This window comes from Camelus ferus, chromosome 25 (assembly GCF_009834535.1).
Source record: "Camelus ferus isolate YT-003-E chromosome 25, BCGSAC_Cfer_1.0, whole genome shotgun sequence".
Taxonomy (NCBI): domain Eukaryota; kingdom Metazoa; phylum Chordata; class Mammalia; order Artiodactyla; family Camelidae; genus Camelus; species Camelus ferus.
Genome location: NC_045720.1, coordinates 26332046 through 26346281, shown reverse-complemented (window position 1 = coordinate 26346281; position 14236 = coordinate 26332046). Strand labels below are relative to the sequence as shown.

Below are 14236 nucleotides of genomic sequence, written 5' to 3'. Positions count from 1 at the left end.
TTACTAAATTTTAAGTTCAGTGACATTAAGTACATTAACATTATTGTACAACCATCACCAACATCCATCTCCAGAACTCTTTTCATCTTGCATGAAACTCTGCACCCATTCAACAGTAACTCCCCATGCCCCCTCCCTTAGCCCCTGACAACCACCATCCTACTTTCTATCTCTGTGACTTTGAATACCCTGAGTACCTCCCATAAGTGGAATCATACTTGTCTTTTTGTAACTGATTTGTTTCACTTATAATAATGTTCCCATTCGTCTATGTTGTAGCATTGTCAGAATTTCCTTTCTTTTTAAGGCTGAATAATATTCCATTGTATATACATGCCACATTTTGCTTATCCATTCTTCTGTGAATAGACAGTTGAGTTGCTTCCATGTTTGGGGTACTGTTAATAATGTTACTCTGAACATAGGTGTGCAAATATCTCTTTGAGACACTGCTTTCAGTTCTTTTCAGTATATACCCCGAAATGGAATTGCTGGATCAAAGGTGATTCTATTTTTAATTTTTTAAGGAACTGTCCTGTTTTCCAGAGTGGCTCTACCATTTTACACTCTCACTAGCAGTGCATAAGGGTTCCAGTTTTTCTACATCCTTGCCAATCCTTGTTTTCTGGTAGTTTTTGTTTGTTTTGTTTGTGTGTGTGTGTGTTTGATAGTGGTCCTCTCATTTTAAAGCTGAATGTAATACCCTATGATTTGTCTCCATTGAACATGAGGTCAATCGGTGAAGACACAGAAAAAGCTAAATATCAACATGATTTATCATTTTCATGCACTCAGATTGCTTCTTAATCAAGATGAATACTACTGCTTTCCATTGAATTGTAAATTAGAGTTGGCTGTATTTACTGTGGCTCTGTATTTACCGTAGGGTGGGAAACCGGTTCTCCTGCCTCCTCAGCCCCACGCAGACTGCTAGAACTATCTCAGTTTCTTACTGATCCACACATGATGCAGCCTCGGTCTTTTTTCCTGAATGGAGTTAGCTCTCTCGAGGGAAACACAGATACATTTGCTCACTGAATTCATAGGTTTGTCTTTTCTTTCTGGTGACATTTCTTTTCTTGGACATTGCAGGGCAGTGAGAAACGAGAATAATAGTCCCGACCAGACCACACCACAGGGACAAAGGTTGACAGGTTATAGCACTTACTGTATGTCAGGTGCTGTTCTTAAGCTTTCACATGTGTTAGCTTATTTCATCCTCGTGTAGTACCATGAATTCAGGGCCATTATCATCATCCCCATTTTCAAGGTTGAGGAAACTGATAGAATGTGTAGGTGACAAGTTCAAAGTTAACACAGCTAACAAGTGGCAGAGCCAAGATCTGCACCCCAGTCTGGCTCCGCCGTCCGTATGTCCTCCAGATGGTATTACATCCTCACTAGCAGTACTATCCTTAGCATATTTCATTTGAATCAGTGATTGAAATTATGTCATAATACTTGGGATATCTCTCCCTATAAAAGACTCCCTCAAGTTGAATGCTCTAGAGTCATGATCTGGAAAACTCAGCCAAGCTGTTTTCAAGAACCAAGCCTTGACTTTTTCAGTGACATTCTCTAACCTTTCCAAAATATGTTCTCTGTGTCTTTAAATGATCGCATCTCCTCTACCCACATCTTAAACATTCAGATTCTCCAAGTTTCAATCTTTGTTCTCTTTTCATACTGGAGTCTTCCTGTATTACCACATCAACACAAAGAGCATCCCCAGTTATTTAGAACATGCTGATGACTTCCAAAATATTTTTTTTTCTCTCCAGCCTTAGTCTCCAACTGGCGCACAGTGGAGAGTTCAATGAACAATGGATGTACGAATGATTTGAAAGACTCAATCCTAAGACAACTGACTTCCTCACGAACCTGCACAGTACATTTTCAGTCTAATTCAGCCTTTCAAAAGGATATGCTCTGAATAAGCCATAAAATGAGATAAGATGAGAAAGACAATAAAATATGAAACATTACTGAGCACATCTGAAAACACACACGCATATTACAACTGCCAGGCTGCTTAATATAGAAAAATCACTTTTTGTTTATTTTTATTTGCACTTAATATTTTGTGAATTTTATTTAATTTATTTACTGGATCTTTTTGGTTCAGAGTGTGAGCACAATTCTTCAGGGTCATCCTGCTCCAGGGCTGACTCCTGTGATAAAGATTAGCTGAGTGCTACCTTCTCTAAAATAAACGATTTCTCCTGGGGACCCGAGTTCAAAACTTCCTTTCTATAAAAGATAGTCATAGCTGGATTTCCCAATAACGTAAGTTTATCAAACATGATAAACTGTGTCCAATAATACAAATTACTCAGTTCAACATTGAAATCCAGACTCCAAAAAAACCAGGCTGGGAAATAAACCTAAACTGTAGTGCCTGCCTCCACCCTCCCCATCTCTCTATTACACAGGCTCACTTAATAAACTGTTTCCCAGAGGAGAGATAAGGGGCCCATGATTACCTTGTCTATAGCTGTAAGTAGTTTGGATCTGTATGCACATCCGAGAAGGCATAGCAGCCAAACGCAGAAGCCTTCCCGGGGGGGGGGGGAAGAAGCATAGCCAGCAGAAAGAGCAGGACTTAGCACTTTTCAGAGCTCCTCCAGTTCCATTCCAGTGATGCCATTTAACATCTGTCTTTGTAAATCAATCAATCAATCAATCAATCAACGCCACAGTGAATCTGTTTTTCAACATTGGCCAACTTGTATGCTTTCAGAGATGTTGTAGCCAAAGTGAAAAAAGTTTTCCAGTCCTTTGGTATATTTGTGTTTTACTTTGAAACTTTCCCATGAAATTTGAGTTCTGTAATTTTGGCTTTATTTTTTTCACAAACATCTGCTTGTCACCGATGCTGTTGTGTCCGCTTACTCAGCTGGTTGAGTGAACTGCCTAAGGTTGGCTTCTCTAAAACAATGTCCTGAGTCTTCTGGGCAGCTCTGCCCCCTCGTATGCTGTTGTTATCTTTTCCACCCGATTTTTACCACAAGTTGTTTAAAAACTATGATCTCTTTGAGGGTGGAAAAAATGAAGTGCAGCTGAAAAGACAGTTATGCTGAAAGATAAACAGAGCAATATTACTTATCAGAACGGGTACAGTTTTTGCTTGCTTAATGAGTACAATATATAGCCTTGCAATATATACACAATGAGGAAAAAAAAGCTGTATAACACATCAAGTATGCCATATTATTTCAGGCATAACTGTATAGGATACATATCTAGGCCTGAGAGTGGAGATAACAAAATATAAGTGCTTTGCCTGTCTAAACACGTTAAATAAATGAGCGTTCACTATCACATCCCAATACATTAGAAGATGTGCTTGCATAGTTAATTTTCTTTTTAATGCACCACACGTGACCATTTGAAGTACAGAGCCAGAGTATATCTTAGTGTTTGAAGAAAAGGTTCTTTTCATTTAAACAAATCTTTATTTAAATAAGCCTTTTTGAAAAGGATCTTTGGCATATCATCTTTTCGGGAAGTTCAATCAGGGTAAATGGAGATAAAGAGGCTGCATTTATAAGGAACATTATATAAGTAAAGATCACTCAGCCCTCTCTCAACCCCCCAAAAAATGGCAGTCAACATAGAGTAAAACTAACTGGAATTTCACTCTGACTTTCTAAATTTCAGGAACTTTGTTTACTGGCTTTGGCGTTTTAGGCATTTTGTATATATATATACACATATATCATCTGGTGTATATACATGGCATCTGATATGTGTATATTTACTCGTAAGGTGCAGAAAGAGTAATTTCAAAGGCTCACCTGAAACAAATTTTGCGCTTAGAGCCCTACTATGCTTGTTATTGGGCGGTATACCATGTAATAGCATGGGTGATGATGAAGTCAGCCACCCGAACGCAAACAGTTGACAGAACCCTCTACAGATTATGTCTGTACTTGGTTCTTAGTCTTCTCTTAGTGTTTGTCACTGAACAGCTCATTTCATGCAAGGAATACAATTTTCCACATAAGAGGTTGTGAACATTAATAAAGGGAAACTGCACTACAATTGAGTGGGGAAGTCAGCAGGGGGAGCTCTCACACACGTATCACTGGACTTCAGCACAGATCCCAACAGGAAGAGAGGGACTTTGCATCGCCACTACTTAATACCTCTCACCTGGAGGAAGAAAGCATTCCTCCTCGCCTGACAGCAGCTTAGCCAATGAGAGACTGTAACAATTCAACCAATGAAAAACCACTACATTTCAACCTTCCGGTTTCCTCCAATGGACTTTTTGTTTCTAGGAGCCCCTCCCAATTTCCCCTTCTCTATAAAAGAGTTTCCTCTCTTTTGTTTTACCAGACTTTCCTGTGGTTGGCCATAGTTGTATGTCTCTGGTTGCAGTTCTGTGCTATTCCCATATTAACCCATGTTGCTGGTAAAATAACTGGCTGTGGTACTGTCTTAGGTTAACAAAGGGAAGAGGAGGAAGGACGGCTGTTGTCTTGACCAAATACTCCACCCCAGTAGAAACTGATGTGAAAAACACAAGAAGGTGCTATTGACATCAATCCAACAAACAGCAGGCTGGAGCATTCTATGTCAATTCTATCTTTCTCTTTCTTTTTTCTTCTTAATAGGGGGTCAGCTTTGGTGCACAACTACGAAGGCTATCGCTGAGGGTGAAGAGCTAATTGCCTTTGTGGTGGATTTTGACTCAAGGCTACAAGCTGCCAGTCAGATGACTCTTACAGAAGGGATGTACCCCGCGCGCCTGCTGGACTCAATTCAGCTGCTTCCTCAGCAAGCTGCCATGGCTTCTATTTTGCCTACAGCTATTGTCAATAGTAAGTGCTGAGTGCAATAGCCCAGTACAATAGCTTTGTTGTGGTGGTGGGTATTTGTGGGAGAGGGAAAAATAATGTCTGCTGACAGGCAAGCAGGGACAGACAAGCAGGGACAGACTTTTCTTTCCCTCCGGTGTTGTGATTTTATTTTATCTTTTCTCCAGCTTTAAGTGTGTGTGTGTGTGTGTGATTGCTTCTCATGGGAATACAAAAAGGACACTTAAATTCATTCATTTCAGGTTGGACTCCTGAATGTTACACACAGAAATCTAACATCCTAAACTAAACAACATTCATGACTGCTTTTGGCTATAAGAAGCCCAACAGCTGTCACTGATGCTCCTGTGGTAGCATAAGTTCCGTATTAAGAGCCACAGAGTTGAAACATAAAATAAGGGGAAAAAACACAAAATCAAATTTGATTAGCTATAGTAATGAAGGGGAAATGTGGGCTAGATAAATCAAGACATCAGCTAATATACAAAAAATAAAAAGAGAAGAAATACTTACAAGCTTAGAATACTCTGTGTGGAGGATTTTGAAATATGCCCTGGTAAATACATCTTTGTGATTATATTTTGTTAAAAGGACTATTTAACTTAGTTTGTATTTCTTGAATACACAAGGTGACACTTTATAAAATCAGTGATCTAGGAGTCCCAAGATCTGAGTTCTAGACTCTGCTCTGCTTTTATCTAGCTCTGTGAGAAAGCACAGTAGCAGTCACACCTTAAGAGGAGAATAGATTCTAAAGCTAGTAGGCAAGTGAAATATTGCATTGAGTCAAAAATGCCCTTGAAGATCCCCAAGACTTTGAATGATGCAGAAGAGAAATCTAGAGACTACAACCATGTCTTGATATTTATATATATACTCAACAATCATTATGTTCTTGCTGTTAGAATAAAGAACTTCTCGGGTGCATCTGAAATTACTCTGCATCCAACCAGTGGATTCAGTGCCCCCAACCCAAGCTAATATTTTTGGATTTCCTTAATGTAAATGTAGTTATTTTATTTACTGGACCTTTACTTTGATTTGGATAGTGAGGAACTTGAAATAACACAGACCCAACTTGAATTTGAGGCAAGATGATTTTGTTACCAGGTGTACTAGGAGTACCTTACATTATTGTGATGCTCCAGTGTATGAATGTTAATTCTAATTACATTCGCGATTATACTGTTTGCTCTCTATAGCAAGATAACTATGAATCCCAAATAAATCAACGAAGATGCCTACAGCCTTTGTTCTCAATCTTAAACTAGCTAATCAGTTAAAGTCATCCTGCGTAAAAAGACACTTAACTAAACATGGTGGCCCTCTGAAAAGTGTCAATGTAACTAATCTGGGTGGGATGGGCAAAATAATAAACAGTAGTAGTATATAATTTTGTAATTAAATTGTATTTTGAAATTCTTTGTTGTACTTGCTGTTCCTCTCATTCACTAGAATTTTGTCCTTAATTTTCTCCTTATCTCCTTCAGCAGGATTCCCCCAAGCCATCTTCTTCACTGTCATGGGTTCCACCACCAACTACATATTAACAGTTTATAAGTCACAAAGTCTAGCTGTTTCTGCTGCGTTTCAGACCTCTGTTGCCATCTTTGCAATGTTCCTTTCTATTTCTCCCCGAAATAGCAACCCCACAGAACTAATGTGGCCATATGCCCCAGAGTGCCTGAACTGGTCCCTGTTTACAGTGTTACCTGGCATCCCTCTGAATAAGTGCCCTCTTTCACTACAAAAGTGCCAAGTTTGCCCAGGACAGTGTCAGATTTGGTTATCCTGTATATGTGTCCTAGCCTGAACTCATCACCTATCAGTCTTCTATTCCCTGTAGAAATGAATGAAACCATCACTTAATAGAGAAATGCCAACAAGAAGCCTCGGCACCAAGAAGAAACATTGCCCTCTGCTCTAACGTCTAATTGCAAAGTTGTAGTCCTCACTTCCAGTCAGTTCCACTTCCTCAATATAACTTTTCTTCTTTCTGCCCCCTTGCCATTGAGGCATTATGGAAGGATGTTTACACCAAGGTTTTCCAATCCCCATTCACCCACTGTGTGATCATGGCAAGTTACTCAGCCTCACATTCTTCACCTATACATGCATGAAGGAGAACACACACACAGAAATTTTCCATGAATGAATACATGAGAAAACCTATCACACTTACTACAGCATCACAATAAATATTACATGACTATTAGCTACAATTCAGACTCTGTCATATTTAACTAGATTACCGCAGTTGCCTCCTACCAATCCCGAGTCTTCTTTCCAAATTCACTACCTTCAAAACTCAACTCCACTATTGGGATTTGATCCTAGCTGATTCTGTCAGTCTATTGCTTAAAATGATTCTGTAATTTTCCATAATCATTGAGATAGAAATCTAAACTTAAAGCATACAGGGTCTTTGGTCACCTGTCCCGTTCTTCTTCAACCACATCTCTCCCAGCCCCTTGCCTGAGCATTTCAGAATAGCCTCCCATCCCCCACCCAGCCCCTCTCTCAGGCGCCCATGGCTGATCCCTTGGTCAGGAAGGCGCAGTCCTCTTCTGCATCTGACTAGCTTAATTTCATCCTGCACAACTCAGTTTAGATGTTGTCATCTTCCCTCTAAATCCTTCCCTGACCTCATCCTCCTCCAGTTCTCTCACCAGCCTAGCATCTCTTCTTTCTCCATGTCCAAAGTACCCCCCAGATATCTCCATCAGAATACTCATCGCATTCTAATGTAATGATATCACCACTTGTTAACCAGCCCCAGGAAATCTTAAGTGCTTTAACAACAGCTGTTTGGTCTTTCATTTTGTTTTGCATCCTACCCAGCACAGAGCCTGGCAGTTAGGAGGCACTCTGTAATTAATTTATTAAATGAAGAAATGATGGCAGGAGCTGGCATCACTGAGGCTTATTTTAGTTCAGGCATTAGATTCTTTACCTTTTAATCAATCAGACAAACCAATTCACAGTGCTATTTATAAATGCATATTTTCCCAAACCATAAACACAACAGAAACAATTTAGGATTCACCTCATGCTTTATCTCGGCGTCTCCCACAGTACCACTTTCTAAAGAGTCTGTGGGAAGGTAAACTGCATTGAATGTGACATTTCTTTAAAAGCTTAGTCCTGTACTGTGGAACCACGCCCAAAGCAGCACTCATCACTGTCTGCCTAATTCTGAACCTGAGAGCAGACTCTGAGAAGAACTGAACGAAGCACTGCTCTCCCCATCGCTGGCTCCAAGTGGGCAGCAGCTAACGTGTCCCTGTGTTTCCGCCTGCAGAGGATATATTCCCTTGCAAGTCCTGTGGCATCTGGTATCGGAGTGAGCGGAATCTGCAAGCCCATTTGATGTACTACTGCAGCGGGCGGCAAAGAGAAGCTGCTCCAGTGTCAGAGGAAAACGAAGACGGTGCTCCTCAGATTTCCAGTCTGTGCCCCTTCCCACAGTGCACCAAGAGCTTTTCAAACGCCCGAGCTCTGGAGATGCACCTGAATTCACACAGTGGTAAGTGCCTCCCTTGTTTCTTTTGCTCCAGGAGACCCTCTTCTTTCTCTACGTACGTATGTATATACACACATTCATACATACATCCATACATTCATTCATACATCTCTATCTATAAAATCAAAAATTAAACTAGCTGATGGTTATCTTACGTCACACACAGCCAGTATATTCTATTCAAAGGACTTGAGTCTGAATTCTTTTCTAACAACTTACAGTGCTCAGTTTTCAGGCCACACTGTTGTTTTTTTTTTTTTTCCAACTGAAATAAAACGGCATCACTTTTAGAAGGAAAATCTCAATACCTTTTGTATATTGTCATTAATATTCATTTAAGTGTCAAGTGATCTTTGGAAACTGACCATACTGTTTCCACATGGCAGGGACTAAATAGCAGGAACATAAAAACAAGTATTTGCTGAATTGAAATAAAGCTATTATTTTGATAGATCCAATTAAGTCACAATGGAGAAAAATTAACTGTTAAATATGGATCTATAAAATGCTCTTGACTTCCAGAGTGTGCATTGTAACAGCTTAGTTGATTTTTATGACATAAAACCACTTCTAGTGCTATGTTTTAAAATTTCTTAAGAAAAATCAGGCTGAAGAACAAGTTTCTTAACAGCAAGGTTCCCATTATTTTGGATCTCTTCCTATTTATTTTGGAACTGTATGCCCAGTTGTTGTTAGTATCGTCACATAGCATTCCAATTCCTATATTTTAAAAATAACTGAAATAAATCAAATGTACAGGATTATATTAATTTGAGATATTTCTTAGAACATTCTTGGCTAGGGCAAACCAAGGTTTGGGCATCACAGTTCTTCAGTATCTAGAATACAAAACTTGTAAGGCAACTCTAGGTGACTACCTATGCTGGTTTTGCTTGGGTTGAATAATTTAAAACTGAAATACATACTCAGTTTAAGAAAACTAACTCCAGCCTCCCATGCTCTAGTACAATGCAAGCTTTCGTCTTTATACCTATAAAAATAGGCAATTTCCTCTCTACCCATTCTCTTCTCTTCCCTTTCCCTACAAATGAGCTATCTTTATGCAGGGGAGGCAGAAACACGTTGGTGTCTCACATGGTGAGTAAAGTCATGCACAAAACAAAAATAGAGATAGAAGGATATTTCCAGCTCAAAAGAAAAAAAAAGTATTGGATTAGCTAAGGAGAAAAAGAGACAGATATAAGTCCCCTTTTACCTGTATAGGACTGGTATATTTTCATCTTATAAGGGGCAATTCTCATTTTAGTCTAGAGTGCAGAGGATGATCCAAACCTGGTTCAACCATATACCAACAAATGGGAAAAAGAGTTGACCTTAATGAGTAAAAGTATCTGGATCCCAATTCCAATCCACAGGGGGAGGGGTCCCCCGCACCAAGTAATTCTTCAGACAGCAGGTGGGTGTCCTGCAATCAACCTCACTCGCTGACACTACTCAGATTACTGCACAGATTATGGGGTTGGTCCTACAGGACTGGCTACCCATCCCTACCCCAGTTCAGACTTCAGTCTGCTGTGTTTCTGACCCATGGCTATAAATCAGAATTTGCCAAGACACCCCCTTGGTTTGATTAATTTGTTAGAGTGGCTCACAGAACTCAGAAAACCCCATTTACTCACTAAATTACTGTTTATTATAAAAGGATATAACTCAGGAACAGCCAGATGGATGAGAGGCATGGGGCAAGGTTTGGGGAAAGGGCGAGGAGTTTCCGTGCCTACCAGTCTCCCCAAATCTCCACATGTTGACCAATCCAGAGGCTCTCTGAACTCTGTTTTTTGCGGGGTTTTAAGGAGGCTTCACTACTGACGCGTGATCAAGTCAGTGGCCAAGGTCAGTTGAACTTAGTTTTAGGCCCCTCTTCCCAGAAGTGGAGAAGACTGACAGTTCAACCCTCCAATCACAAGGTCCATTCTCCTGGTAACCAGCTCCCATCCTTAGCTTACCTGAGGGCTTTCCAAAAGTCACCTCATCAACATAACAAAGACACCTTTATCACTCTTATCACAGGAAATTCCAAAAGTTTTAGAAGCTGTGAGCCAGGAACCAAGGATGAAGACCAAACATATATGAGAAACATATTTTGCTCATCTGAATGACCAAATACATATTTCTTGTAAATTACAATATTGCATTGAGGCTCATCCACCAGTCAGTGCTAATAACCGGCTAGAAACAGGCAGTGATCGATCAGCATAGGTGTTGGTCCTAAATGACTCTATCAGTGTACTGGTACCAGCTGACTGTCAGCCCTGGATAGAGATAAACCATGTTCAGTTTAAAATAACATTCTAAATTTATACCAAAGATAAATTATTGAAGTTATTAATTACTTTGCAAAATGGTTCCTAGTTGTATTCTTTTAAGTGAAGACCTAATCTAGTGCACTAAATGCACTGAGTTACTTGGTTTGCACACAGGTCATCAGTATCAACTCTAAGGAATGCCTGTTTCTTCCTAATACAGAGCATAGTGTTGTGGTAAGAAGGGTACTGGATTAAAAATTCTAAAATCTGAAGTTTGGGCTGGGCCCATCACTGAATAGCTTTACAATCAGTTCCTTTGGCCTCCCTGAATTTGCTTCCTGACCTGTAAAATTGAAACAGTGATGACTCTCCTGCTACAATGAGATGATACTCAGGAAAGTGCCCTGGAAACTATGAAGCGCGGTTATTATATCACACATGGGGAAAGATGTCACAAGAAAGAAAAATTAATATCACAAATGAGATTCTGAAAGATTTCAGTTCGTTTCTGCTGTGTTGAAGACATTAGGTCATTAGGAATGATTCATATCAATAGAAAACCAGTATGTGTGGTTCTCAGTATTCTGACTTCGTATGTTTCTCCAGGAGTGAAAATGGAAGAATTCCTCCCCCCTGGTGCTAGTCTAAAATGCACCGTCTGTAGCTATACTGCTGATTCTGTGATCAACTTTCACCAACACCTGTTCTCCCATCTCACTCAAGCTGCCTTCCGATGCAATCACTGCCACTTCGGCTTCCAGACTCAGAGGGAGTTACTGCAGCACCAGGAGCTCCATGTCCCTGGCAGCAAACTTCCGAGAGAAAGTGACCTGGAACACTCTCCAAGTGGAACCGAAGACGGCTTACCGCCAGCCACAGACTTGCTGACCAGAAGCGAACTCCCCCAGAGCCAAAAGGCCATGCAGACTAAAGATGCGAGCTCTGACACAGAGCTGGACAAGTGTGAGAAAAAGACTCAGCTCTTTCTCACTAACCAGAGACCGGAGATTCAGCCTACAGCAAACAAACAAAGCTTTTCTTACACGAAAATAAAGTCTGAGCCCTCTAGTCCAAGACTCGCCTCATCTCCAGTTCAGCCTAATATTGGGCCTTCTTTTCCTGTGGGACCCTTTCTATCTCAGTTTGCTTTTCCCCAGGATATCACAATGGTCCCTCAAGCGTCAGAGATCTTGGCCAAGATGTCTGAACTGGTACACCGGCGACTGAGGCACGGAAGTAGCAGCTACCCTCCCGTCATTTACAGCCCCCTGATGCCCAAGGGGGCTACCTGTTTTGAGTGTAACATAACATTCAATAATTTGGATAATTACCTAGTGCACAAAAAACATTACTGCAGCAGCCGATGGCAGCAGATGGCCAAGTCCCCTGAGTTCCCTGGGGTTTCGGAAAAGATGCCTGAGGCCGTGAGTCCCAACACGGGCCAAACCTCCATAAACCTTCTCAATCCAGCCTCTCATTCTGCTGATCCTGAGAACCCACTTCTTCAGACATCCTGCATCAATTCTTCCACTGTGTTAGATTTAATTGGGCCAAATGGGAAGGGCCACGACAAGGACTTTTCCCCTCAAGCCAAGAAGCTCTCCACCCCCAACAGCAATGATGATAAAATTAATGGAAAACCTCTTGATGTGAAGAATCCCAGTGTCCCCTTAGTGGATGGGGAAAGTGACCCAAATAAGACTACCTGTGAAGCCTGCAACATTACTTTCAGCCGGCACGAAACGTACATGGTCCACAAACAGTATTACTGTGCTACTCGGCACGACCCTCCACTAAAGAGGTCCGCTTCCAACAAAGTGCCTGCCATGCAGAGAACCATGCGCACGCGCAAGCGCAGGAAGATGTACGAGATGTGTCTGCCCGAGCAGGAGCAGAGGCCTCCGCTGGTCCAGCAGCGGTTTCTTGACGTAGCCAACCTCAGCAGTCCTTGTACCTCCACTCAAGAACCCACGGAAGGGCTGGGAGAGTGCTACCACCCAAGATGTGATATCTTTCCAGGAATTGTCTCAAAGCACTTGGAAACTTCCCTGACGATTAACAAATGTGTTCCGGTTTCTAAATGTGACACTACTCACTCCAGTGTTCCCTGCCTAGAGATGGACGTGCCCATCGACCTCAGCAAGAAGTGTTTATCCCAGTCTGAGCGGACAACCACGTCTCCCAAAAGGCTGCTGGACTACCACGAGTGCACCGTGTGCAAGATCAGTTTCAACAAGGTAGAAAACTACCTGGCCCACAAGCAGAATTTCTGCCCGGTCACTGCGCATCAGCGTAACGACCTGGGTCCTCTCGACAGCAAAGCGTTTCCGAATCCTGAGAGCGAACGAAACAGCCCTGATGTCAGCTATGAAAGAAGCATCATAAAATGTGAAAAAAATGGGAATCTAAAGCAGCCCTCCCCCAATGGAAACTTATTTTCATCCCACTTAGCAACCCTGCAGGGTCTGAAAGTATTCAGCGAAGCTGCCCAGCTCATCGCGACAAAAGAAGAAAACAAACATTTGTTTCTTCCACAATGCCTTTACCCCGGAGCAATAAAGAAGGCAAAAGGCGCCGCCGCCGACCAGCTTTCTCCGTATTATGGAATAAAGCCAAGTGATTATATTTCTGGTTCTCTTGTCATCCACAACGCTGACGTCGAGCAAAGCACAAACGAGGGAAATGAATCTCCCAAAGGCCAGGCTTCTTCCAATGGGTGCGCGGTGCCCAAGAAAGATTCCCTGCCGTTGTTGCCCAAAAATCGAGGCATGGTCATCGTGAACGGTGGACTGAAGCAAGACGAGCGACCTGCCGCCAACCCACAGCAAGAGAACATTTCTCAGAACCCTCCGCTTGAAGATGGCCACAAGTCTCCCTCCTGGATCTCTGAGAACCCACTGGCCACCAACGAGAACGTCTCACCGGGAATTCCCTCCGCGGAGGAACAGTTGTCTAGTATAGCGAAAAGTGTGAACGGCTCCACCCAGGCCCCCACCAGTGGGAAGTACTGCCGGCTGTGTGACATCCAGTTCAACAACCTCTCAAACTTTATAACTCACAAGAAGTTTTATTGCTCATCACATGCCGCGGAACACGTCAAATGAAATAACGAAATTAAAGAAACATCCGTCATCTTTGGTACCAGTGTTTAGTATGTTGTTCTACCCAGTCCAGAAAAAAACAAAAACAAAAAAACAAAAAACAAAAAGCTGTTTGAATTACATCTGGGCAATCAGGAGATAATTCAGTATGGCTGAGTCGAAGACTTGAGGTATAATTTCATTACAGTCCATTAGTAAAGTGTATTATTGGTGCCATTTTCAAAACAAAAAAAAATTAATTTATTTTACCAGCAGTATTCATAGCTGTGGTTATGTTATTTTTTATTTAAAAACTTTATATTAAAGTCATTTGTAATGTTATTGTATAGTTATTGTGTAGCACATATGGTTTGCACTGTATAGTAGCTTTTAAAGAAAATAGTCACAAACAATACAGAAGAGCATTTTAGAAATAGCTTCAAAAGCACTTGTGTATCTTGATTTCTTCTTATATGCTGTTGCAGATATATGTATATGCTAAAATATAACTTGCAAAGATGTTCTAAATACACATGCTCTAAG

At 41.3% G+C, this 14236-nt stretch overlaps 1 protein-coding gene across 2 annotated transcripts in view; it reads left to right on the top strand.

Moving 5' to 3' along the window:
* Positions 1–13794, top strand: part of ZFPM2 (zinc finger protein, FOG family member 2) — a 427337-nt gene extending 413543 nt beyond the window's left edge. The window contains exons 6-8 of one of the 2 annotated variants that reach the window (XM_032468099.1): positions 4620–4826; positions 8125–8349; positions 11220–13794. In XM_032468099.1, the coding sequence (XP_032323990.1) occupies positions 4620–4826; positions 8125–8349; positions 11220–13717 (2930 nt within the window). In that variant the 3' untranslated portion in view covers positions 13718–13794. The remainder of the gene's footprint in view (positions 1–4619; positions 4827–8124; positions 8350–11219) is intronic. The other variant, XM_032468100.1, reaches the window with a different exon arrangement.
* Positions 13795–14236: the final 442 nt, after the last annotated feature.